The 26,755-nt window shown below is 40.2% G+C and overlaps 1 protein-coding gene across 1 annotated transcript in view; it reads left to right on the top strand.

Moving 5' to 3' along the window:
* Window positions 1-26,755, top strand: part of GABBR2 (gamma-aminobutyric acid type B receptor subunit 2) — an 860,826-nt gene that overhangs the window by 570,044 nt on the left and 264,027 nt on the right. Inside the window, exons 9-11 of the mRNA XM_026659240.2 lie at window positions 18,287-18,367; window positions 21,901-22,051; window positions 22,552-22,684. Coding sequence (XP_026515025.1) covers window positions 18,287-18,367; window positions 21,901-22,051; window positions 22,552-22,684 — 365 coding nt within the window. The remainder of the gene's footprint in view (window positions 1-18,286; window positions 18,368-21,900; window positions 22,052-22,551; window positions 22,685-26,755) is intronic.

Here is a 26,755-nt window from a genome sequence, read left to right as displayed (position 1 = left end):
ATGTATGAAACAGATTTCTGCATGTGCTCAGAGGAAATGTATAATGGCTAAAATAGGAAACAGGGAGAGGTTAGTGATTTCAGTTTTGATAAGCATCCAGAAATGAACACACTTACCGTATTATGTGAATCTTTTGAATTCGTAAAGCTGGACTGGAAAATTCATTAGATCAGTGTTTCTTGTGACATGTAACATACTTACTTATTACTTCCTGTCAGGCTAAATGTCATTAATAGTCTAGTAGAATGAGCACAGGGTTGGAAGTCAAGGACTTCTGAATTCTCATCCTGGCTCTACCATTAATGCACATTCTTTGGCCTTCAGCACTTAACCTTTCTGTCTTTTTTTCCTCATCTTTAAAATGGAATAATAATGCATAGGGGAGGTACTATGAGGATTAATTATCAGTAAATTTTATATACGGTGCTTTAATAATGTAAAGTGCTAAGTTTTATTATTATGACCCTTCTGCATTTCATCTGAGCAAGAATTGCAGACTTATATGAAAATGAAAAATGATGGGGGGCGAAAATGTATCCAGTCTCTCTTGAATGTCAAAAATATTCAGTTTAACTTGTGGGCGAAGGGTCGGGGATGCTCTAATACTAGCAAAACTAGTTTGTCACCTCTAATTATAATGAATACAGAACACTACAGTAATTCAAATCCTTCCTTTGCACTCTGGCTCTCTCACACACATGCACTTTTCTCCCTCTCCTTTTTCTCCTCCTGTCTCCTTGTCTTCTCTTCCTTTCCGACAGCTACTGTGAAGAATAATTATTTACACAACCTGACATTTTACTCCTCATTTGAACTGCAATTGTTAATCTCAGCACTATTGTCTTTAAACAAAGAAACTATTGCAACTGTTTAAAAGTGGATAGAAATACATAAAGAAAGGCTCACTCACTCATTATTTATAAGCTTGCAGTTGTGACTTCTCTGAGCTAGAAATGTGGGGCATGGACTTAATTGTTGATTCGTGGTGAGGATAACTGAAAAGCTTCCTGGTCTATCAGAACAATAATGCATTGTAAATTATGATAATGTTGATGTGCTACAAGCTTCTGCAAGATACCACAACAAAAAAATGCCTCTGTGGTTATTTTGCACTAAATTAGTTTCCATAACTCTTAGATTACATTACTGAGTTAATGTAAGGTATTTAAAATGGCATTTCTAGCTTTTGCAGTTCAGGGTATTTATTTTATTAAACAGATTACAAAGTAAGCAGCACAAAAGCAGGATTGGTTAAAGCAGAGCTGTGCAAACAACAGTTTTCACAGAACCCATACAAATTTAGAGTGGGTTCTTGGATTCTCCTGATGTTTGTGACTATCAGCTCAGGCTCTGTGCTAATACTATTCAACCAGACTTCTCCCCAGTTATTTCTTCCCCAACCCTCTTAGTCATGGGCCCACCACCAGTCACAGAGAGGATTTAGCCCTCCCTAAATCCCCTCACTGGCTGATGATTTGGTTCGAAAAGAACTAAATACATGTATCATGACCTAACAATGAATAAGGATGAACAAGAAAACATTTAATAAGTAACTGAAGGGTGTAAATGCCAAGGAAGGAGAGGATTATTTAAAAATGAATTTAATCAGGAGCTGAGCTGGATTAAGGCAATTCAAGGACCCGGGCATGTCCTGACATGCCCCCGTTGGCCCTCCCCCTCTTCCAATGCCATGGCCATGTTTCTGCATAGCGGCGCTACCTCTTAGTGGGATGGAAATGGCTTGTGAATGGTGAATTTTCAGCTAAATTGGAAGTAGCGTTGAGTAAATGGATACTTTGGGTTAGTGGGGGGAGGTTTAGGTTGGATATTAGGAAAAACTTTTTCACTAGGAGGGTGGTGAAGCACTAGAATGGGTTACCTAGGGAGGTGGTGAAATCTCCTTCCTTAGAGGTTTTCAAGGTCAGGCTTGACAAAGCCCTGGCTGGGATGATTTAGTTGGGGATTGGTCCTGCTTTGAGCAGGGGGTTGGACTAGATGACCTCCTGCGGTCCCTTCCAACCCTGATATTCTATGATTCTGTGATTCTATGAAATGTGACTAAAGGTATCAGAATCAGTCCTTTACTGAATGCCAGTAATTTGTTGTTTGTTGTCAAAGTATATTCAATTAGTTGAGAAGAGGCAATTTTTCCTACACAGAGATACCATGTGATGTGATACCACTTGAAAGCATAAATACATTCCCCACACAAATCTTAGAGTTAAGGGTGCAAATCCATCACACCAGGACTACAGCTGGGAAGGGTGAAGACCTTCTACAGAGATTATGGCTTATGGGGGCATCAAAGGGGACAGCATGAAAGTGGGATCCTAGTTCGTGGGAGTCTGAGGGCAGCATACTCATACAGTGGAACTTCTTGCTTCATCCACAAATCCCCAGTTTTCTTTCTCCCTGGCAAAACTATGTCTTAATTCGCTAGCTCTCCTCTCCCCACTACGTTATTGGCTCTATTTCCATTACAGGAGCATTAAGGGAGGGAGGGCATGGATGGGGGCACAAGAAGGCCCCTACAAACACATTCCTTACTCTCTCTCTGTTTATCCCACACATATCCCTGGCTCTATTACCTGGCCCCTTTACATGGCCTGTCCATCAAACCCTTGTCTTTCGACAGCACTGGTGCTTTGTGCAGCAGATCACTAAGGCAGCAGAGCTGAAACACTGGCAGTCTTCAAGATTTCCCCATGGCACTGTTGCCTTAATGTCTGCAGTAGACGTATTCAGGATGCCCCCATGCCATGGCTACCCTGACATACCAGGCAAAAGCACTGAGGCAGAGGTGCATATAAAGGCCTAGACCAGAGATCGGCAATATTTGGCATGCGGCCCGTCAGGGAAATATGCTGGCAGGCCGGGACGGTTTGTTTACTTGCAGCATCCGCAGGTTCGGCCGATTGCAGTTCCCACTGGCCGCGGTTCGCCGTTCCAGGCCAATGGGGGCTGCGGGAAGCAGTGCAGGCCGAGGGATATGCTGGCCGCCGCTTCCTGCAGCCCCCATTGGCCTGGAACGGTGAATCGCGGGCAGTGGGAGCTGTGATCGGCCGAACCTGCGGACACTGCAGGTAAACAAACTGGCCCGGCCTGCCAGCGGATTTCCTTGACGGGCCGCGTGCCAAAGGTTGCCGATCCCTGGCCTAGACTGTGCAATTCTGCATTGGTGAGCACTAGCTTACACAAATATTCTTCTGAAGTCAGTGGGACTACTTCTGTAAGTAAGTGCTCACCAATGTAAGAGTTGCTTACACAGGGGTTCTCCCCACACTAGCACCTTTTCCCCTCACTCCAGCCTCCACTTATCTCCATTATTCAAATTCAAATTTTCTCCCTCAGCCCTACACACACTTCCTCCTGCCTATCCCTCCTCTGTGCTCCCTCAGAGCCTTCCCATACCTAATGCTGGCAAGCTGGCCTCAGCAGGGACTTTGTGCTGAGCAAAGGAGCTAGTTGACAGCATTGGAAAGCATAAGCTGATGACAGAATTTGACAGTTACTCCAGATAATCTAGGCAAAACTCAGTTAAATTATTCTGAATCAGAGGAATAATTTAGTGTTTAATTTAAATGCTCAGAAGTTTCATTTGTTCAAGATAATGGCATAATATGCATATGTTTGAGGGAGAGGAAAGTCTGGAATTTGTGGGGATTGTGAGAGCTAGAGGAACCAATGGGGAGGAAAACAGGATATTTTTTTTAAGGAACATTGTTAAATGTTTCCTCTGCAAAAGTTAATAACCTTTTACTATAAAGCTACATGGAAAATTCAATTGTCCTATAAAGGATTGTGTCAAATCTGGAAAATAAATGTAGCCATTAAACTATGAAACAGGGATTTCAGTGTTCCTTTATGTGCAAATCTCAATGCATCTTCATTTATGCAATTGGCACTGTCACTTCCATAAGTAAAATATTCAACAGAAAGTTAAATTAAGGAAGACTGATAGAAAAAGATTAAACTGAGGAAAATAAAATCCTATTCTACTTATTTTATTAACTTGTCTCTGCTATCATTATTTAGAAGAATTATTATTACAAGTATTTGGCCATGTAATCTTCAGAACCAAATGCCAAAGAAAATTCTGCTACAAGGTTGATCATAAAAAAGAAGCATAAGATTATAAGAACAGACATACTGGGCCAGTGCCATATGCTTCATAGGGAATATATACAAGAGGGTAATTTCAAGTGCTCCATCTCCTGTCATCCTATCCAAGCTTCTGGCAGTTGGAGATTTAGGGACATCTGGAGCATGTAGTTGCATCCCTCACCATCATGGCTGAAAGCCATTGATAGACATATCCTCCATGAATGTATCTAATTCTTTTTTGAACCCTCTTATACTTTTGGCCTTCACAACATCCCCTGGCAATGAGTTCCACAGGTTGACTGTGTCTGTGTGAAGAACTATTGCCTTATGTTTGTTTTAAACTTGCTGCGTATTAATTTCATGGGGTGACCCCTAGTTCTTGTGTTATCTGAATGGGTAAATAACATTTCCCTATTCAGTTTCTCCATTCCATTTATGATTTTATCGACTTTTATCATATCCCCCCTTATTCATCTCTTTTGTAGGATGAACAGTCCCAATCTTTTTAATCTCTCCTCATGTGGAATCTGTTCTATACCCCTAATTATTTTGGTTGCCCTTCTTTTTACCTTTTTCAGTTCTAGTATATGTTTTTTGAGATGGGTGACCAGAACTGCTAGTGTTATTCAAGCTGTGGACATACCCGACATTTATACAGTGGCATTATGATATTTTCTATGTTATTATCTAACCTTTTCCTAATGGTTCTTAACATTCTGTTCATTTTTTGACTGCCACTGCACATTGAACAGATGTTTTCAGAGAACTCTCCATGATGACTCCAAGATTTCTTTCCTGAGTGGTAACAGCTAATTCAGACCCCACCATTTTGTATGTATAGTTGGGATTATGTTTTTCAATGTGCATTACTTTGCATTTATAAACACTCAATTTCATCTGCCATTTTGTTGCCCAGTCACCCAGTTCTGTGAGATCCCTTTGTGACTCTTCGCAATCTGCTTTGGACTTAACTATCTTGAGTAGTTTTGTATTATCTGCAAATTTTGCCACTTCACAAATTTACCCCTTTTTCCAGACCATTTATGAAAATGATGAACAGCACTGGTCTCAGTGCAGATCCATGGGGAACCCCACTATTTACCTCTCTTCATTGTGAAAAGTGACCATTTATTCCTACCTTTTGTTTTAACCAGTCTTTTAACCAGTTACTGATTCCTGAGAGGATCTTCCCTCTTATCTCATGACAGCTTAATTTGCTTAAGAATCTTTGGTGAGGGCCTTGTCAAAGGCTTTCTGAAAGTCCAAGTACACTATATCGATTGGATCTCCCTTGTCCACATGCTTGTTGACTCCCTCAAATAATTCTGTAGATTGATGAGGCATGATCTCTCTTTACATATTTCTTCCCCAACAAATCATGTTCATCAATGTGTCTGATAATTCTGTTTTTACTGTAGTTTCAAACAATTTGCCTGATACTGAAGTTAGGTTTACTAGCCTATAATTGTCAGGATTGCCCTTGAGCCTTTTTAAAAAAAAGCAACTTTTACATTCACTACCCTCTAGTCATCTGGTACAGAGGCTGATCCAAGCAATAGGTTACATACCACAGTTAGTAGTTCTGCAATTTCATATTTGAGTTCCTTCAGAAATCTTGGGTGAATACCAGCTGGTTCTGGTAACCTATTATTGTGTAATTTATCAATTTGTTCCAAAACCTCCTTTATGACACCTCAGTCTGGGACAGTTCCTCAGATTTGTTATCTAAAAAGAATGGCTCAGGTGGGGGAATCTCCCTCACATCCTCTGAAGTGAAGATCAATATAAAGAATTCATTTAGCTTCTCCACAATGGCCTTGTCTTCCTTGAATGCTCCTTTAACACCTTGATCCATCCAGTGACCCCACTGATTATCTGGCAGGCTTCCTGCTTCTGATGTACTTAAAAAAAAGGTTGCTGTTAGTTTTGTGTCTTTTGCTTCAAATTCTTTTTTAGCCTGCCTAATTTTACTTTTACATTTGATTTGCCAGAGTTTATACTCCCTTCTATTTTCCTCACTAGGATCTGACTTCTAATTTTTAATGGGTGCTTTTTTACTTCTAGCTGCCTCTTTTACTCTGCTGTTTATCCTTGGTGGCATTCTTTTGGCTCTCTTACTGTTCTTTTTTTATTTGATGTATACATTTAGTTTGAGCCTCTATTATGGTGTTTGAAAATAATCTCCATACAGTTTGCAGGCATTTAACGCTTGTGACTGTTCCTTTTAATTTCCATTTAACTAGCTTCCTCATTTTTGTGCCATTCCCATTTTTAAAGTTAAATTCCACTCTTGTGGATTTCTTTGGCATGTTTTCCCCCACAGGTGTGTTAAATTTAATTACATTATGGTCACCATTAACAAGAAGTTCAGGTATATTCACTTCTTGAACCAGATCTTGTGCTCCACTTAGGACTAAATCAAGAATTGCCTCTCTTCTTGTGGGTACCAGGACATGCTGTTCATCTATGTGTCTGATAATTCTGTTCTTTACCATAGTTTCAATCAGTTTTCCCGGTACTAAAGTCAGGCTCATCAGCCTGTAATTGCCGGGATCGCCTCTGGAGCCTTTTTTAAAAATTGGCATCACATTTGCTATCCTCCAGTCATCTAGTACAGAAGCTGATTTAAATGATAGGTTACATACCACAGTTAGTAGTTCTGCAATTTCACATTTGAGTTCCTTCCGAACTCTTGGGTAAAGACCATCTGGTCATGGTGACTTATTATTGTTTATCAATTTGTTCCAAAACCACCTCTACTGACACGTCAATCTGGGACAGTTCCTCAGATTTGTCACCTAAAAAGAATGGCTCAGGTTTGAAAAGCTTTTTTGATTGCTGTACATTGAAAAGCCTGGAGCAAGATGTCCCCCAGAACACAGACACTTCCAGAAAATCATTTGTCTGTAGCCATTGCATGCTGTAGTGAATGGGTTTAAGAAGGCAGCATGCTTTATCTCAAAACTGTGGATAAGCAATTAGCCAATACACTAAGGAGCAGCTTTACTTGTAGAAGTCCCAAAGGAGTTTCAGGATGCTCATAGAGTTCTCTGCCATTAGTGATGTTGCTATAATGATGCTAGGCTGCTATATTGCAATAAGTTTCTGTTTTGCTATATCTAGTGTAACCTTTAGACATGTCTACTGCAATCAGACTGAGGTATCTCTGGGATTATTCTGGGATATAGTGCATTTTTCTCAATGGTGAAATTCACTTTATGACAGGCTTTTGCAGCTAGTATGCCTCTTGGTGCCTCTTACTGCAGAAACAGGATACATTGCCACATCCTTGTATAATGTAAATTAGGATTTTTGCCATTGCATATAGCTGAGGTATATTGCTATATAACTGGTATGTTTGTGGTATAATTGGTATATTTTCCCTAACATGACATTGGCATGCAAATAGTTTATTAACTTAATAGTTAATTGAACTTCAACAAAATTCCAAAATTGATTTATCCAGTTAATTGACTGAATAAAAGGAGTATGTTATTCCCATCTCTACTTCTTGCAAATGAAAAATACCCATGAAAATAGATTTCTTTCTTTTATCAGACTACTGTAGTTTACTCAGTTTACTCTACTCAGACCACTCTAGCCTCACCAAAGGCTCTTAAGCAAAGTAAGCTGTCATGGGATAAGAGGGAAGGTCCTGTCATGGATCGGTAACTGGTTAAAAGATAGGAAACAAAGGGTCTATACCAGCACCAATCCGATTCAACATATTCATAAATGATCTGGAAAAAGTCACAAAGGGATCTCACAAAACTGGGTGACTGGGCAACAAAATGGCAGATGAAATTCAGTGTTTATAAATGCAAAGTAATGCACATTGGAAAAGATAATCCCAACTATACATACAAAATGTATATTACATACTAAATTAGCTGTTACTACTTAAGAACGATATCTTGGAGTCATTGTGGATAGTTCTTTGAAAACATCCACTCAGTGTGCAGTGGCACTCAAAAAAGCTAACAGAATGTTGGGAATCATTAGGAAAGGAATGGGTGGCAGGTATTAAAGGCCAGGGCAGGCTAACCCTCCCCTGACCCAGGCTCTGGCCCCGCCCATGTTCCCCGAGAGGCCCCGCTCTACCTCCCTCTCTACCCTGAAGCCGGCCAGTGGCCTGGAGCTCAGGCCCACCAGGGCCAGGGGCAGTGCTCGGACTGGCCGGGGTTGAGCCAGCGACCTGGCACTTGGGGGGGGGGGGGCAGTGACTTGATGGGCGCTGGGGCCAGCCATGTGTTCAGGGGCCAGGCGTTTGATGTGGGGGGAACCAGGGGCAGGTGGGCACAGCTGGGGCAGGCAGGCTGGGGCTTCTTTGGCCCCAGGGGTGCCTCAGGGCTCCTCTGGCTACAGGGTGGGAGGGCCTTGGGACTCCAGCATGCTGGGGGGGGGGGCTCAGGCAGAAGGGGAGGGTTGGCGGGCTAGCCTCCCCAAAGGAGGGGTTCAGCTGCCGCCCATGAGGAAAAGTATAGATAGTAAGACCGAAAATAAAATATTGTCTCTATATAAATCCAGGGTACACCCACATCTTGAATACTGGAGGCAGATCTGGTCGCCCCATTCCAAAAAAGGTATATTGGAATTGGAAAAGGTACAGAAAACGGCAACAAAAATGATTAGGCATATGGAACAGCTTCCATATGAGGAGAGATTAATAAGACTGGGAGTTTATAGCTTGGAAAAGAGAGGACTAAAGGGGGATATGATAGAGGTCTATAAAATCATGACTGGGTATGGAGAAAGTAAATAAGGAAGTGTTATTTACTCCTTCTCATACCACAAGAACTAGGGGGTCACCAAATGAAATTAATAGGCAGCAGGTTTAAAACAAACAAAAGGAAGTATTTCTTCACACAACACACAGTCAACCTGTGGAACTCTTTGCCAGAGGATGTTGTGAAGGCCAAGACTATAACAGGGTTCAGAAAAGAACTAGATAAGTTAATGGAGGATAGGTCCATCAATGGCTATTAGCCTGGATGGGCAGGAAAACAAAACCATGCTCTGAAGTGTCCCTAGCCTCTGTTTGCCAGAAGCTGGTTATGGGTGACAGGGGATGGATCACTTGATGATTACCTGTTCTGTTCATTCCCTCTGAAACACCTGGCATTGGCCACTGTTAGAAGACAGGATACTGGTCTAGATGGAACATTGTTCTGACCCAATATAGCTGTTCTTTTGTTCTTATGCAGATGTATGACATGTCAAATGGACTGAGGGACCCACCGCCGAATTGCGGCCAAAGACCACGATGTGCCATCCCCCTTCCCATTGGCCGCCCCAAGCACCTGCTTCTTTCGCTGGTGCCTGGAGCTGGCCCTAAGGGGAACACATGCCCCTTCCCCATGTCTGCTGGGAGCAGCCAGCAGGAGAGAGCAGATCACTGCGCGGGGGAGGAGGGAGGCTGGGTGCCTGCCTACCTGTGAACAAGTGAGAGAGACTCACTCCATCCCTCTTGCCAGGGCCAGCTCCAGGCACCAGCTTGTCAAGCAGGTGCTTGGGGCGGCCACTCTGGATAGGGGCGGCACATCCAGCTATTCGGAGGCAATTCGGCGGACGGTCCTTCACTCCCGCTTGGAGCGAAGGACCTCCCGCCGAATTGCCGCCGCAGATCGCGATCACAGCTTTTTTTTTTTTTTTTTTGGCTGCTTGGGGCGGCAAAAACCCTGGAGCCGGCCCTGCCTCTTGCTCGCTGTTGCTGCATCCTGGGTTGGGAGGCGTAGGACTGTGTGAAGCAGGCTGTCCCTGAGGCAGAGCAGAAATGTAACAACTAAGCAGGCAGGCTGCTAATGTTCCCATTGTTAGTTAATTGTTCCCATTCTAAGTCAATTATGGCTCCTTTACTTTGCCAGAATGGTGTAAAGGAGCCTTATTGTAAATGACAGTAACGGAAAACTCAGCTAGGAAGGTCTATGTGCTTTCTCGCTTTTTTTCTGTGCCAGAGAGGCACAGTGGGATTAGATTACAGCTCATCCATTTAAAAAAATGCGGGACAATGATTAGCAAAAATGTATGACTTTCATGTGTGAAAGTCTGAGCAATTTAAAGTGACAGTCTACTTTACACAACACCAAAATAAAAGTAATGTAATTTAAATGAAAATCCAGGATTATAACTGGAATGCAGGGTATTGGTTACCAAGTATTTGTAACTTAACTTTCTTGTGTTTAGGAAATGCTGAACAGTTACTGTGATTTTTTTTCTGTATGATAATTTAAATAAATTACTAAAATAAGCGAGACTGGTGTGATTATATTGAATTATTATGACAAATAAAATATGCATAATTTTGCTTTTTTGGCACAGAATTTGGGATTTTTTGGTGCAGAATCCCCCTAGGAGTATCTCTCCACATCAAGCAGAGAGGGGAATTGAACCTCGGGTTCTCACATCCTGCATGAGTGCCCTAATGACTGGGTTAAAAGTTATAATGGGAGGAGGGGGGGACTCACCACTTCTTTCTACTCCAGCCATTTTGGGTAGGTTTAGGCATGCTCTGAGACTGCCTACCGGATTGCATCCTGTTGTCAAGACAGGGAGCGAATGCCTAGTTTGAGGAGAAGGAGGAGGATTATTTATTATTAATAGCCAAGATTATTACAGTAGTGCTTAAGGGTCAACCATGAATAGGGCCTAATTGTGCTATGCACTGTACAAACAAAGAGTAGAGGATGGTCTCTGCTCTGAAGAACTTACAATCTAAATGGACACAACAGACACAGGGTAGAGGAAGGGGCCAGACAAACAAGCCGAGTGAGCAATGTGACGGTAGCAAATGGCATGTTTGTTCCACTTTGGGCTGGGGGAGTTTACTTAGTAGGGGATCAGCTAAATGGAAAGAAAAGGCAAGGAGAGGCAAAGGGGACAGGATCAGGGAGAACAGGCTGAGAAGCACAGGTGTGGAGTGATGCTAAGGCAAAGGGATTGTAAGAGAAGAGTAGGGTTAGAGTAGCCAAATCAGTACAGGGCAGAGAAAGTCAGAGAACTTTCTACAGTTTTGACTAGAATGTCCTAAGGTGAAAGGGGGGGCTTAGGTTTGAGATAGGTGCCTGTGCTGAGGCAGCTGTACCCATGCCCAACAACACAAACTTAGGTGCCCAGGGAACTTTAATGGTGGAAATTTTAGCATGTAGGGATTTTAGGTACCTACAGAGTTAGGCGGCAGCTGAGAAGGGTTTTTGAGGCTCTCAGTGGAGCTTATATGTTGGATTTAGGAACCTAAAGTGACATCTAGACATCTAAGTTCTTTTGTCCCCAGATACCCCTGTGGATGACATAAAGGTGTCCAAGCATGGGACAACTCTTGAGACTTTATGGAATTGCTCTAGAACATGCTTATAAATATTTCAAATGGTGTGTTCTCTGTTCCCAAAGAGAGTGCTGGCTCTTCAGGACATCTCAAGACTGGGAAAATGCTTTAAAGCAAAGACAGCAAACAAACTAAAAAATAACCCAGTTTCCTAGTCAGCTTTCTGATGCAGTCTGGGTTGCCTAAGGCAAGTAGTGCACCTCCAAGTGCAAGTAGTGCACCAGATAATTTAGAAGAAAGAGAGCCTTCCTGTCACCCCAACCTGAAGAGCCTGATGGCAGGAGTTAGACCAGTCAGCTGTTCCTCAAAGGAAAGGCAAGAGGGCCAGCTAGATGCTCCCCAAAGACACCACCAACTAAATGGGAAGGAGACTTGGGGGATGTTGGGAAGAAAAGGGTCTCTGGAAAAGAGAAAAAGGTGAGAAATCTCTGAGAAGGAAGGGAGCTAAATAGGTTGATATTTAAAATCACAGGATATTAGGACTCCAATATCTGAATGTGATTTTTATTGGCCTATATGCCTGTGACATTGCTTCAGAGATGCCAAGTGACAGACCACAGATAGGTGGAGCAGGTGGCTGCATAGCTCAAAATATTTGCAATTGTGTATGTCTGTCCAGTCATATTAGCAAGTCTTTTCAAGCACCTAAATTCAAATCTGGCACTAAAACTTTTCTTTGTTCTCCCAGCCTAAAGGCAGAAAGGGGGTGTTGAGGATGGAGTGCACACTCTTATCTTCAAGGAGGCTAGGAGTCCATAGTGCAGCTTCTATGTAACTGTTATCCTAGCCTCTCTGCACCTTCTACATGGAGATTCCCAGCCACTGGATCCTGATAAGTCAAGATTCAGTAGCCTTTTTCCAGTCCACCCCAGTGGTTCCTACTGGACAAGGCCCTTCAAAGTCAACGCAGAATCTTCCTTCAGTGCACATGATGCCCAGATGCCCCATCTTTGCAACCATTCTACCTGCATCCATCCCCGTGCAGAGATGTGTTCTGTACTATAAATGATGTGGCGGGCCATTAATCCCTTGAAAGCATGGTAAAATAAAATGGTAAAATAAAAAATGGTAAAAAAAAGTGAAGAAAGATGAGAGTAGGGTTTTCATGACAAGTTATAATGAGTAGCTGGTTTTTGTTTTTAGAATTATAATGAATAAAGACAATCTTATTTATTATTTAAATCCTTCTTAATTTTAATGAGCAGTCCTAGTGATAATTACCATGTTGTGGTTTGGTCAGGTTTCTGTTTTCATTATTTTTCACCATTTTATAAAGTTTTAAAAAGTTTAAACATTCAGTGAATTTTCTTCTGTTATAGGGTTACTGGCCTAGTGGATGGTGGGGAGGGGGAAGCATCAGGTGTAATGTATCGATTTTAGTAAGCCTTTTGACACAGACCCGCATGACATTCTCATAAGCAAACTAGGAAAATGTGGTCTAGATGAAATTTCTATAAGGTGGGTCCACAAGTGGTTGAAAGACTGTACTCAAAGACTGGTTATCAAGGGCTTCCTGTCAAACTTGGAGGGAGTAACGAGTGGGGTACCTACGGTGACCAGATGTCCCGATTTTATAGGGACAGTCCTGATATTTGGGGATTTTTCTTATATAGGTGCCTATTACCCCCCACACTCTGTCCCGATTTTTCACACTTGCTATCTGGTCACCCTAGGGGTACCACAGGGGTCAGTCCTGGGTCCAGTACTATTCAATATCTTCATTAATGACTTGGATAATGGAGTGGAGAGTGTGCTTATAAAATTTGCAGATGACACCAAGCTGGGAAGGGTTACAAGCACTTTGAAGGACAGGATTATAAATTCAAAATTACCTTGACAATTTCCAGAAAGGGTCTGAAATCAGCAAGATTAAATTCAATAAAGACAAGTGCAAAATACTTCACTTAGGAAGGTAAAATCAAATACACAACTACAAAATGGGGCATAATTGGCTAGGTGGTCATACTGCTGAAAAGAATCTGGCAATTGTAGTGAATCACACATTGAACATGCGTCAACAATGTGATGCATTTGCAAAAAAGGCAAATATCATTCTGGGTGTGTTACAGGATTGTTGTATGTAAGACATGGGAGAAATTGCCCTGCTCTGCTCAGCACTGGTGAAGCCTCAGCTGGAGTACTTTGTCCAATTCTGGGTGCCACACTTTAGGAAAGATGTGGCCAAATTGGAGGGAGTACAGAGGAGAGCAACAAAAATTATAAAAGGTGTAGAAAACCTGATTTATGAGGAAAGATTAAAAAAATTAGACATGTTTAGTCTTGAGAAACAATAACTGAAGGGTAGGGAGGGACCTGTTTACAGTTTTCAAATAGGTTAAGGGCTGCTATAAAGAGGATGATGATCAGTTCTCCATGTCCACTGAAAGTAGGATAAGAAGTAACAGGCTTAATCTGCAGCAAGGGAAATTTAGGTTGGATATAAGGAAAACATTTCTAACTCTAAGGCCTGGTCTACACTGGGGGTGGGGGGGAGGGATCGATCTAACATCCGCAACTTCAGCTACGAGAATAGCGTAGCTGAAGTTGACGTATCTTAGATCGACTTAGAATTACTTACTTCGCGTCCTCGCGGCGCGGGATCGACGGCCGCAGCTCCCCCGTCGAATTTGCTTCTGCCTCTCGCCAAGCTGGAGTTCAGCGGTCGACGGGAAAGCGATCGAGGATCGATTTATCGTGTCTACACTACACGCAATAAATCGATCCCCAATAGATCGCTACCCGCCGATCCAGCGGGTAGTATAGACGTACTCTAAGGGTAGTTAAGATCTGGAATAGGCTTCCAAGGGAGGCTGTGGAATCCCCATGACTTGAGGTTTTTAAGAACAGGTGGATGAACACCTGTCAGGGATGGCCTAGATTTACTTGGTCCTGCCTCAGTACATCAGTCTGGACTTGATGACCTCTTGACGTCCCTTTAAAATTTATTTGAAAATAGGGCAATTTCTATGGTACGGAAAGGGACTTTGCTGTCATACTGCTTCAGCGGCTTTCCAGTAACTCCACTAAAAATGAGTCCACACACTCATGCAGAACTCATGATCAGGAACAGTTTCCCGATTAATAAAACTTAAGGAGCTTAATGTGTTAAAATTGGGGATGATAGGATAATTTCCATCCCAGAATACTGAAAGAGTGGGCACATGAGACTGCTAGTCCAGTAGCAAGGATTTTTAATAAATCTATCTACTTGGGGGTAATACCATATAACTGGAGAATAGCTAACGTCATACCTATATTTAAAAAGGGGAAAAAATGGTCGGACAATTATAGACTTATTAGTCTGACCTCAATAATATGCAAGGCTTTAGAAGAAATTGGGAAGGAAAGAATAATTAAATGAATAGAGGAAAACAGGATATAATGCAATATGAGTTTACCAAAGGTAGATCATGCCAGACTAACCTATTTTCCTTCTTTGAGAAAATAACTGATATTTATTTAAGGGAGGTGCAGTAGATCTCATATACTTGAACTTTAGTAAAGCATTTGATGCGGTAACACATGGAAAAGTATTAGTTACATTAGAAAAGATGGAGATTAGTGCAAGAATTGTGAAGTGGATAAGGAACAGGCTAAAGGGGAGAAGGCAACAGGTAGTGCTGAAAGGTGAACTATAGGACTGGAGAGAGGATACAGGTGGAGTTCCTCAGGAATTGGCTTTGGGACCAATCTGAGTGATTATTTTTATTAAGATATTGGTACAAAATTAGGAGTGTACTAATGCAATTTGCTGATACAAAGATGGGAGGTATTATCAATACAGAGGAGGATCATGATATTATACAAAAAGATCTGGATTATCATGAAGACTGGAGTAACAGAAATGCAATGAAATTCAATAGTACAAAGTGCACCATCATTCACTTAGGGTCTAATAATGAAAATTTCTGCTACAAGGTGGGGGCTCATCAGTAGGAAGTGACAGAGGAAGAGCGAGACCTGGGTGTGTGGGTCGATCACAGGATGACTATGAAACACTAGTGTGATGCAGGTGTGAAAAAAGCAAATGCAATCCTAGGATGTATTAGGCAAGACATTTCCAGTAGAGATAGAGAAGTATTAATGCCATTGTACAAGGCAATGGTAAGACCTTATTTGAAATACTGTGAACAATTCTGGTCACCCATGTTCAAGAAAGATATTAATTTAAGTTGGAACAGGTGCAGAGAAGTGCTACTAAGATGATCAGGGGTATAGAGGACCTATCTTATGAGAGGAGACTGGAAAAGCTTGGCTTGTTTAGCCTACGAAAACGAAGGTTGAGAAGGATATGATTGCTCTCTATAAATACAATAAAAACAACTAGCTATGGCTCTATATGATCACAGCTCTTTCAAACATTCCTATCCACAGCTTCAATATAAGAAGAAATCCTTTTCCAACATCTGTACCTGTGCCATTTCTTCCATAGAAGGCTGAGGGGTGGATGATTTATTTTTAATGTAAATATAAGGATAATGGACTGGCTACCGGGAAAAATGTGTCTCTTAAATAATTACAGAGGAAAGAGGCCACTTTCCCGCTCCAGGCTACAGTGGCCTTGATGGACTTGAGTGAGATAATTTATTCTTACAATAACCACCCTGTGTGGAGCGCCAGGCAATACCATGCTCAGGGAGTATTGTATCATAAATAGAATGATTACAACAGGTCGAAGAGTCCAGACAGCTGTTACATTGCCACGCTGCAGCAATTAGCCACCTGAAATCACAGAAAAGCGATGCAACGAAACCATGTAAAAAATCGCCTATGGCTACACGACTGGAAATGTGGTGCACTCGGCTTGAAATACTTGATGAGGACATCAAATTTCACATTGACATTGCTGAACACTTTACAGCAGGCACAAAGGAGGATTGTTCGACCTGAAGATGTTTAAATTGCCTTCACACAAGAGTTGGCAGGTTAAAAGTCAATATGCAGAAGCGTGGCTATTCCAATGACCAAGATACATGTGACTGCGGTGAAACGCAAACTATGGAATGTCTGTTGGTCTGCTAGTTCCTGAAGGAGCTGTGTACCATGGAAAATCTTGCCAGGGCTACAGACCAGGACATATCATGTAACCAACATGGGGAAAAAACTATGATTCTGGTGCAAGGACATGAGAAGAAGGGCGACCCTGGTCAATCATGTATAGGATCAACATGAGTATTTAGTTTGAGTAACTCAGGGATCAGGTGCTCAAAACAGTGCAGAGTACAATTTTTGTGGTACAGCTAATTGTTTTCTTTTCGTTTCTAGTAGTTTTATTTGTTTTCTTAGTAGTGTTGCCAAGGTACGTTTTTTACCATGGATAATTTTTGTTTGTGTTCTTACAGACTGTAGGAACATGTAGAAACATCCCACTCAAATTCTCCTAGTTTCTGTGCCACCTTTGGCACCTTTGATGTTAATAGATCAATCTTGCTATTCTATGATGTGCAGCTTAGAATCATAGAATCTTAGAAGATTAGGGTTGGAAGAGACCTCCGGAGGTCATCTAGTCCAATCCCCTGCTCAAAGCAGGACCAACACCAACTAAATCATCCCAGCCAGGGCTTTGTCAAGCTGGGCCTTAAAAATCTCTAAGGATGGAGATTCCACCACCTCCCTAGGGAACTCATTCCAGTGCTTCACCACCCTACTAGTGAAACTAGCTTGCATTGATGCTGTTAATTTTGTCATTCATTTCCTGCTATAAAGAGAAAACCTTTGAATCCTGTTAGTTTTTGATTGAGTCTTAAATCAGATGCAGAAGTTAATAAAGAAGGTAAGCCTAGAATCTCAACTAAGTGATGCTGACCACTATAAGATAAGGTCTAACATTAAAAAAATAGGAAAATGGATAACCGCAAGTTGTAGGGAAAAGTAAGAAATTTTAAAACCATAGACTCTGCCTCAAGGCTATTTGAGAATGCTGTATTTCAGATACTGATGGTTTGAATGCCTATGATCAAAAAGTAAAAAGAAGAGAGTAAAATGGTAAGTTTAAGTGGAGAGGTGCACAAGTTTATTAATATCAAGAAAGCTTATGTCAAATAGAAAATTCCTGTCAAACATGAACAGTAGACTGAAACAAACACACACCATATAAGGTACAAGTTCAAAATACTGTGGCAATAGGGATGATATGAAGAATAGATAGCCAGAGATATTAAGGTACTGCATCAAATTATTTATGTGAGAAACAATAGGGCTGTGTATGTAACTGTAAACCCAGGGTACCCATCGAAAGGTGGGACCCAAATATTCTAGCTCCTATAGAATTTGGCAATAAATACATGGATTATGTTTTCCAATCAGAGTATTGATGAGTTGTTAATTCACAAAAAGATTCAGATGTCAGATTCCCAGTTGCTTTTTTAACTAAGCTGCTCATCAAAGGTCTGAATCTGCCATTCTTACTCCCTCTGAGAAATACTTCATTCAGCAAGCAATCCTATTTGTTTAAATGGACTACTTGAGCAGAAGGGTACTATTCAGCATGAGTAAAGGTGGTAATTTGACCCCAAACCAGTATTTAATGTTACCAATTTGGGATTAGAAAAGATGTTCATTCTAAAGTAGAATAGTTTGCTATTTATGCAAATTAGTATTGAATGATGACTTAATAGATACATTGTCCAATATAACTTTGTATTTCTCTAAAAGATCAAAAATGCTTCTTTTTATACTAATAGATATCAAATCTGCCACTCTGCTTTAATAATTCATACTCCTTATGTGTATTTCTTGTCTTTGAGCCATTTTCTGTGGTATCTTGAATATAAATATAGCAACAACAAAAAAGGGAAACAGTTACATTATTGAGAAGATGTGAACTGACATAAACAATCCTACTTGTTTGTTTCTCTGCAGATAGAAAGGAAGTGAAGGTGGGAGAGTATAATGCTGTAGCTGATACACTGGAAATAATCAACAACACCATCAGGTTCCAAGGTAGGACAGGAAATGGAAAAGATGCACAGCAGTTATATGTATTGCTATATAGTTCAGACTTGATGCTTTATACAGACACGTTTTATTACTCTGTTACTGAAAAAGAAGGTTATAAAATCATATGCTGAGGGGATTAGGGCCAGTGTCTCATGCGTGATATTTTATTGTGTCATGCAGTCTCTTAGAAGCTACAAAAGGAGAGTTCTGAAAAGAAAGTAGCAACATTTTGAATGATTATATTGTGTTAGTATTTCTCATTTCGACATCTTGTGCTAATCATAAATGATCTGTGAAAATGGATATTCTTCATTATTTCAGTGGGTTTCAGAATATGTTTTCTCTTTCATGTTCACAAATCCAAAATGCTTTAATTTCATTCCTATGTCATCTCCACCAGTCGGTCTCACTAACATGATGTGTGAGTATATAAAGAAGAGGTTACATTTCTCTTAGTCTTTGTAACTACATGAAGATGCCAGTTGTCATTTTATTGTCTTCAGTAAACTTACAGAAATGAATAAGGGGTCCCTTTTTTTCACAGATAATAGTTGTGTGCATGTATAACTAGGCACAGATAAAGGGCCAGATCTCGGGCCCTGCTAAGGTTTCTTTATACTGGTCTGGCAGCACAAAGCAGCATTAAACTTGTTTTAAAGGATCCATTAAAGATTCCCCCAGCAAGAGGGATTGCTTGGGTGATACAGATCCACCACACCCTTCTTCTCCCAGCACCCCAGCAGAAGCTGTGTGGCCAAGGTGTCCCTATACCCATGCAATCCTTGGCTACTGGAATGGCCCTTTATGGCTTTTGGGAAGCTGGTGTTACTTCCTGTCTCAGAAAATCAGGAGCACAGGATCTGGCCCAAAGCCTTTTGTATAGAATACATACAGTATAATAGTATAATCAGTCATAAAGTTAACAGCTATTAAATTGCACTTCCATTCTGCAAATGTGAAAAATAAATCTTATAAGACCATTCGTTGTTTCAGTTTAATACTGATACAAATAACCAATATGTTCTATGCAGTCATTTAGTTACTGTAGATTTTGAGAATGGTGTCCGTTAATGTAAGCCTCTCTCATTCAGATTTTTTTTTTACTATATTTTTGTCTTATTGCCTGCTTAGTTTTGTGAAGAACATCGCCCTTCGAGTAAATATGTAACTCCTGAATTAAAGTTCTGCAAAAGATTTGCAGTCTGAGGGGGGAATTCTCAGGTGTGTTGCTCCAGCACAGCTAGTGTAAAATGGCTGCAAAGTAGTCAGAAGGCCCCTCCAGGGCATATCCTCAGTATAGAGGCTCAGGAGGTAGTGCAGAACAGGCATAGACCTTTGCAGCAGCTGCCCGCACAGGTGTGTTCCGGGGTGAGTTGGCAAGAGATAGAGCATGAACTGATTATTACTGTGCCCCAGGTATTCTACCATGGTGCACCAGCCTACTGGAGCCATTTCACATAGGTCACAAGTTAGGGTAGCCTTCAGGGCTGTTCTCACCTGAGTTGAGGTGGGATCCTGAAAGCCCTGGGAAAGGCTGCCCCCCTTCAGCTCCTGAGCCAGGCTCATCACTGGTGCAAGGATGACCCTTCTGAGGGAGTGCTCCCAGGATCCACTCCCTGACGGGTTAGGCATATCATCACAGGATACAAGACCAACCAACTGCTTCTATAAAAGCTCTTGTATAATATCTACACCACTTGATCAGCTCGATACTGATGACCCATTGGGAAATGTATTCAAGCCAGATTCAGGGAGGAAAAACATAGGAAGTGTTTTAAAATATTTTTCCAAGTTAATTTTCTTATGAAATCATAGAAATATATCTGTATGCTTCATGCTTGTTTTTTAACTGTCTTGGAATGGTTTGGAGAGTAATGATGGTTTATCCTGTAAGAAATGATGGGATGTGCCAACTTTGTTTTTTCCGTTGTTGTTTTTTTTCAAACCTCTCCCCTCTTATGCCCTTCTTTTTTTAGTCAGCAGTTAGAAGTGTGGTTATGGTAGAATAGTGTGTTAATCCATCTCTAACCCTATTTACTAAATGAAGACAACCACATTTCACAAAAGTTGACAAACTCAGTTGTGGCTAAACCAGATTAAGAGTTTGCTGCACACTGCATGGGCAGGTTTCAACCACTGAGACTATTTTAAAAGATGAAGGCCCATGGGAGGACTTCATAATACACAAAGTAAGAAAGAAAAGACTAGGACAAAGGGAAGGAAGTGAAGCAACATATCTATCTCCAGGGGTTGCATTAATCACTGCGTTTTAAAAATTCAGCCCAAATTGCTTTGACTTTTTTGGGCATTCCCCTTCTGTGGAATGCCAGGCATCCATTGGCTGCAAGGTCAGCCACCTCAGTGAGCCAGGCATCAATATTTGGTGGGGATCGACCTTTTTCATTTTTGCAGGAAGAATTTTTTAGTGACCAAAGATGCATTTTGGAACCATGCCACCCTGTTACCAGTTCACCTCCAGGTATCAGGAACATATCCAAGAATGAAACTTACTATCACGATCCCCACAAGGACAGAGCAAGGGCAAACCTGAGGTTAAGAGTAGCTGAGGAATTAAATCACGTCCAGGCCAGGGGTGATACCAAGGGTCAGAGTCCAAATTAGGTTTCAGGGTTTGAGTCAGGAGGCAAAGTCAAGTCAGCCTTTCACACTGCCCTATATGGAATTGACATGGATACCTTTTCCATTGTGAAGAGACAATCAGGCACTGAACCCCTTCTGTGTGGCTTAAGTAATATGGAAGGCCTTTCACAATCCCTCTGCACACAGGTGAATATCAGCTGAAGTGGAAATATAGAGAACTGTTACACTGTCTCAAAATTACTCTTTTTGTTAAGCCAAGTAGCCCCCAAATGGCATGGGAACTGGCTGGGGTTGGGTGTAATGACTTTGACTGACAACCCAATCATATGTTCTAAAACATGGATTTGAATGTGTTTGAGGTAGAGTTAACACACACAAGACCATATTCTTCCCCATATATATGGTAGCTGTAACGGCTTGCTGCTGTTTTTGCTTTTTGGTCAATCCTTGCTTGATGACAAAATATTGGGCCAAATTTTGAAGTACTCACTCGGTTTTAACTTGGGCAAATTGCTAGTGATTTCAGTGAATAAGGACTTACTGGAACCCTAATAAGGATTTTAGGGTTTGACTAGCTGTAATTAAAAGTAGACTAGGAAAGAATATTCTTAGTCTGTGACTACTTGTGTCATCTCCAATTCAGAAAAGCATTTAAGCATGTGTGTTGCAGTGCTTATTGTTTTCCTGAATAAGGATGGAATTAAGCACATGCTTAAAGCTTTCCTGACTTTCTCCTTCCAACAGGGTATTATATCATCAGAAGTCCAAACCTTTCTTGACTATCTGGTATATCTCCGTTGAAGTAAATGGCTTTACCTCAGGGATGGATATGGCCCACTGTCTTTAGATCTTTTGGGGGTAATGGAAGGGATATATTTTTTGACAAGAATTCAATCTCTATGTGGGCTTTAGCTTTTTTCTTATTGAAATTTTAGGATTGGAGCCTCCAAAGGACAAAACAATTATACAAGAACAGCTGCGTAAGATCTCCTTGCCTCTCTACAGTATTCTTTCAGCACTCACTATCCTAGGAATGATCATGGCCAGTGCTTTTTTGTTCTTTAACATCAAAAACAGAAATCAGAAGTAAGAAATGTACATTATCTTTTTCATTTTTCATTTTTTTCATATTTAAGTACCACATTTGTGGACACTAAAATTATATGAAGAGAACATCACATTGGGAAGACAATATTTTAAAAATGTTATTTGCTTTAATTGAAGTTACTATATAACAGCTTTGTGTTGAAAGATATTAACTATCCATTAGATCAAATCCTTTTATTCTGTTTGAAAAATTAATCTTTTCCACTGTGTGTTATTAGCATAAACCCTAGCTAATTAACCAATGTGTAAAGTAGGGAGTAGCTTTAGCAGAGAAGATCAAAACCCTTAACAATTAATATGCTTATCCAACCTTTTTTGGAAAGCACAAATTGATTTGCATATTTCTAGATTTCTAGTAGAATTCCACAAGTAGGGTCGGCCATCTGTTTAATTAATTTTATAGGAAACTGTTCATTATGGTTTGAGTCATCTAACTGTTGTCTTTTTCTATTTAATGCACCGTCTGCGTCTGTCTGTAGACTAATAAAGATGTCCAGTCCCTACATGAACAACCTTATTATCCTTGGGGGGATGCTTTCCTATGCATCTATTTTTCTTTTTGGCCTTGATGGATCCTTTGTCTCTGAAAAGACATTTGAGACACTTTGCACAGTAAGTAACTTCAAATTCTCTAGCTTAAGAAGCTCTTGCAAACAGCTTTATGTTTTGTGCAAAAGAGATAATTTTTAGCATGTTATATGTATGTTCTCTGTGAATTATTCTGTACGTTTTAACATTGATGCTTTTACTTCTTTTGCCAGGATTTTCAGAAATCTGGATCCAAATTCTGAGCAGTCCAGAGCACCTGCATCTGCCATTGAAGCCAGTGGAACTTGCGGGTGCTCAGAACTTCTCAGGGTTTGGTCCATGGTTCCGATCTTAAGTGTAACTGCACTTCTAAATTTCGAAATTATATATTTGTTAATTATTGAAAGCTGCCTGTGTAGAGCAGCACCTAATCAGAACTGTGGTCTATTATGATTTTCTGAGCATACATGTTTTCTTTGTCAATTAAACATTACTATACATTTCCTGATGGTAGCTTACTACAAAACTTTCTTCCAGTCCTCTCTAGACCTAAAAGAAGTTCATTTTACGCAAGTATTCTAGAACTGGTTTCAACCTAGGTTGTAAACTATCGTAGGCACCAATCCTGCAAATACTGTCATACATGTTTAACTTTACAGAAGTGATAGTCCATTGATTTCAGTGGAAAGATGATCTCTAAGATATCTAGTCTACTGTGGAGTAGGACCAGGATTTTAAACTGAGGACTTGTCTTTATGCAGAGTTTCACAAGTTAACCAGGCGTGATTTTAAATTGATATAGTTAAACCAGTGCAAAAGGCCATGTGGACACTCATTTTGGTTTACTTATAGTCAGGTAGGAACTGGTTTTAGTTAAGCCAAAGTTAGCCACTCTGAAATCAAAATAAAATCATCCACACAGGGGTTTGTATCCAATTAACTAATCTAATTTAATTAAACTGATGCAAGTTCATGTATAGACAAGGCTTGAGTCTACAATTAAACAGGGAACCAATGAAGGTTATTGGTCAGTATTGCCAAGAAGGAGGTCTACCCCATACTGCAAACGATGGAGTTTCCAAGTAAGTTACCTTGTCAGCCCCAGGTAGAGTGAGTTCCATAATGTAAGAACATATGTACACTTATGGCAACTACGATTACAGTGTGACATTTTGATTATATCTTGTCATGACCTATACAGTAGAGATATTATTTTAAAAACTGACTATAAACCTTTATTTAAAATACAAGGAACAAAACTGAGGTACTTTCTTTTGCAGCTGATATATTGCTTTGATGGTATTTTATATTGGTCAGATATCTTTATGACAGTCAATATTAGTCTTCTTTAGAACATGGGAGGGCAGGTGCTCTTTCCAGTTTTCCTGTAGAAACAGAGGCACCCAAGCAAACTTCAGAAAACGTCCTTTCTTCAGGAATAAGCTGTACTCTTCAAATAAGATAGGGCAGGAGATAAGAGGAACATACTTACAAGAAAAGATAAAGGAAATTCTTTCCAAAAATAACACAAATGATACTTAAATTACACAAAATCATTGTCACTGAACAAAACCATAAGATTGTACTCAGCCCAGTGCCTGAGAATATTACATCTAATGTTTGAATTAAAATGCTTCCAGATAAATCTATAGAAGAAATGAAATATTATGTGACTTTATTTTTCATTGTTCTTTGGTTAGTGAACATTTGCAGAGTATTAGGAAGGTAATATTCACAGAAGGGCTTATCAGCTCTTAGAAGTTTCTGGATAACAAGTCCTGCCCTAAAGTGCACTGATCATCTATTGAGTTTGTTCTGATGATGTAATGCTGGCAACTTAATATCCTTAAACCAGGAGCTCTGTTAAGTGAGGTGGAATCAGTCTCTTTAGTTTAAAATTTCAAGACAAAAAACTATGTTAAAATGGAGTTACGGATAAGAGTATGTAACCTTAATCTAAGATTAAAGGTTAAAAAATATGATGGTGGTGGTGTAATTATCCCCAAACCAAGCATTATAAACCCAGAAAATTCAGAGTTAAGGTTACATTAAAAATAAATGCGAACATGTTAAGTTAAAAAATGCACAGTTAAGGCATCCAGACAACTATTGCTAGCTGAAAATACATGGAGACTGAAATTGAAATACTTCACTAATCAAGTTGATTTCACTGAAATTTTATTTCAAAGGGAAAAAAAGTTCCAGTAATGTCAAAACATCCTATTTTGACCTTTTTGGAATAAAATAGTTTGATTTTTTGGCTTTGAAACAACTTTTCAATTTGATTTTTTTATTTTATATTGTATATTCCAAAGGAAAATAAAAAATAAAAATCAATAGTGAAACGTTTCAAGTCAAAACACAATGTTTCAGTAGATCGCAAAACAATTTATTTCAGCATTTTCCATTGCAGAGAACTTCAAAGTATTCAGGTTTTTTTTCCAATTCAAAATGAACCCAAAATCTTTTGTGAAATGGAATTTCCATCCTTTGTCCAGCCCTACAGACAATCTTTATTCTGGCCAGTAGTGACAGTGACACCATGTAATAATCATCTGATTATAATTAAGGCATTTTAGTGTCCATGGTCGCAGATTAGATTAAACTGTTTTAAGACACTTTCAGTTTTTTTCATATTTTTCCCCTTGTGGTATCACTGACCTGTAAAGTTAAAACTGTGGGCTTAATTTATAGGCTTGATGCAGGAATCATTGAGTAAATATTCTGTGCCCTGTGTTGTGCAGGAGGTCAGACTAGATCATCATAATCTAGCCTTAAAATCAGTGAAGATGAATTAATGAATACTACATTTGTTAAAGAGCATAGTTTTTAATTAATTTAACTGTAAACTAATGAATGGATTTATTTGTAAAATAGATTCTGTACTCACAAAGTGCTGTAAATTTTTTTCACAGAAAACAAAGAGATTGAATCCTTGTGTTCTTTGCAAACCAGAACTGAGTTTTAATGATGGAGTCACAACTATCATGTGCACAATGGAATTGCCACCAGTGCCTCAATGCTAAAATATTTCAGTTGTTTAATATCCTTGTGTAATTGCTCTAATTTCTGTTTTTCAAATTCACTGCCAGAATTGACACTATTTAAACACAGCAAGAAATTAGTTGCAATTTACTGCACTAGTGACTCATTAGCAGCTTTAATTTTTTTAATTTTCAAAGATATTACTGTATCTGTTATATACTATCTTAACTAAAGACATTTTTCATTTATAAGAAAAAATGACAGTCAAAACTGATGTATTACATATGGAAAAAAGATCTGTAGAGACTACTGAAGAAAATATTTAAATAGTTTAAATATCTTATTTCACTGAATAATAAAAGGAGAAGAAAAAAAATCTTAAAACCAGGCCATAAATAAAAGGAGGTGTTCCTCTCCACCCCTCAACTGAAGTTATGCACATTAGATATAGTCCACATTTACCCCTTCTTGGGGTTTGGCTTTATTGTTTTCTTACATATTCACAATATATAAAGATCAGCTTACCATTTCTCCTAAAGCATGACTGTTTCTAAGGGGTTTCCAAAACCACACAGAAGCATTGGAATTGCCCTACTGGATCAGCCAGGTGGTCCATTGTCACAGACTGCCTGGCCCTTTAAGGGGAGTCAGGCTCAGCCTGGCCTATGATCTAGCATTCAACCCCCAGGTAATTCTGATTTGGTGACTCAGTTACAATTAGTGATCCCAGATGGGAAAGAGTCCAGGAGAACTACACAGAGAGGGAAGAAAACTCAGTGAGAGAGGAGACCCGAGAGAGCGGAGCAAGGCAAGTTCCCACTCTCTGGGAAGGGGCAGGTGAAGGCAGGCTGGAGAAAACCACAGGGATTAGGTTAGGCTCCTGTGGGATACCCTGAGACCCACCCTCCTCCTCAGGTTTGAGACCTGGAGCTCCAGCCCAAGCAGGAACATCCACGTGGCTATTTTTAGCACCAGAGCGTAAGCCTTTCAAACCCAACTGTGTGTGTTGCTGAAGCCACCAGAACCCTGCCAGAGCAGCAGTGTCTATCTGTAGCTAGGACTCATATGTTATATGCCAGGAGTGGCCAACCTGAGCCTGAGAAGGAGCCAGAATTTACCAATGTACATTGCCAAAGAACCACAGTAATACGTCAGCAGCCCCCCATCTGC

The sequence above is a fragment of the Terrapene carolina genome, unplaced genomic scaffold (assembly GCF_002925995.2).
Source record: "Terrapene carolina triunguis isolate 2854851 unplaced genomic scaffold, T_m_triunguis-2.0 Scaffold613, whole genome shotgun sequence".
Classification (NCBI taxonomy): domain Eukaryota; kingdom Metazoa; phylum Chordata; order Testudines; family Emydidae; genus Terrapene; species Terrapene triunguis.
Note: the sequence above shows the minus strand (reverse complement) of the source record. Positions and strands in the feature narration are given on the sequence as shown.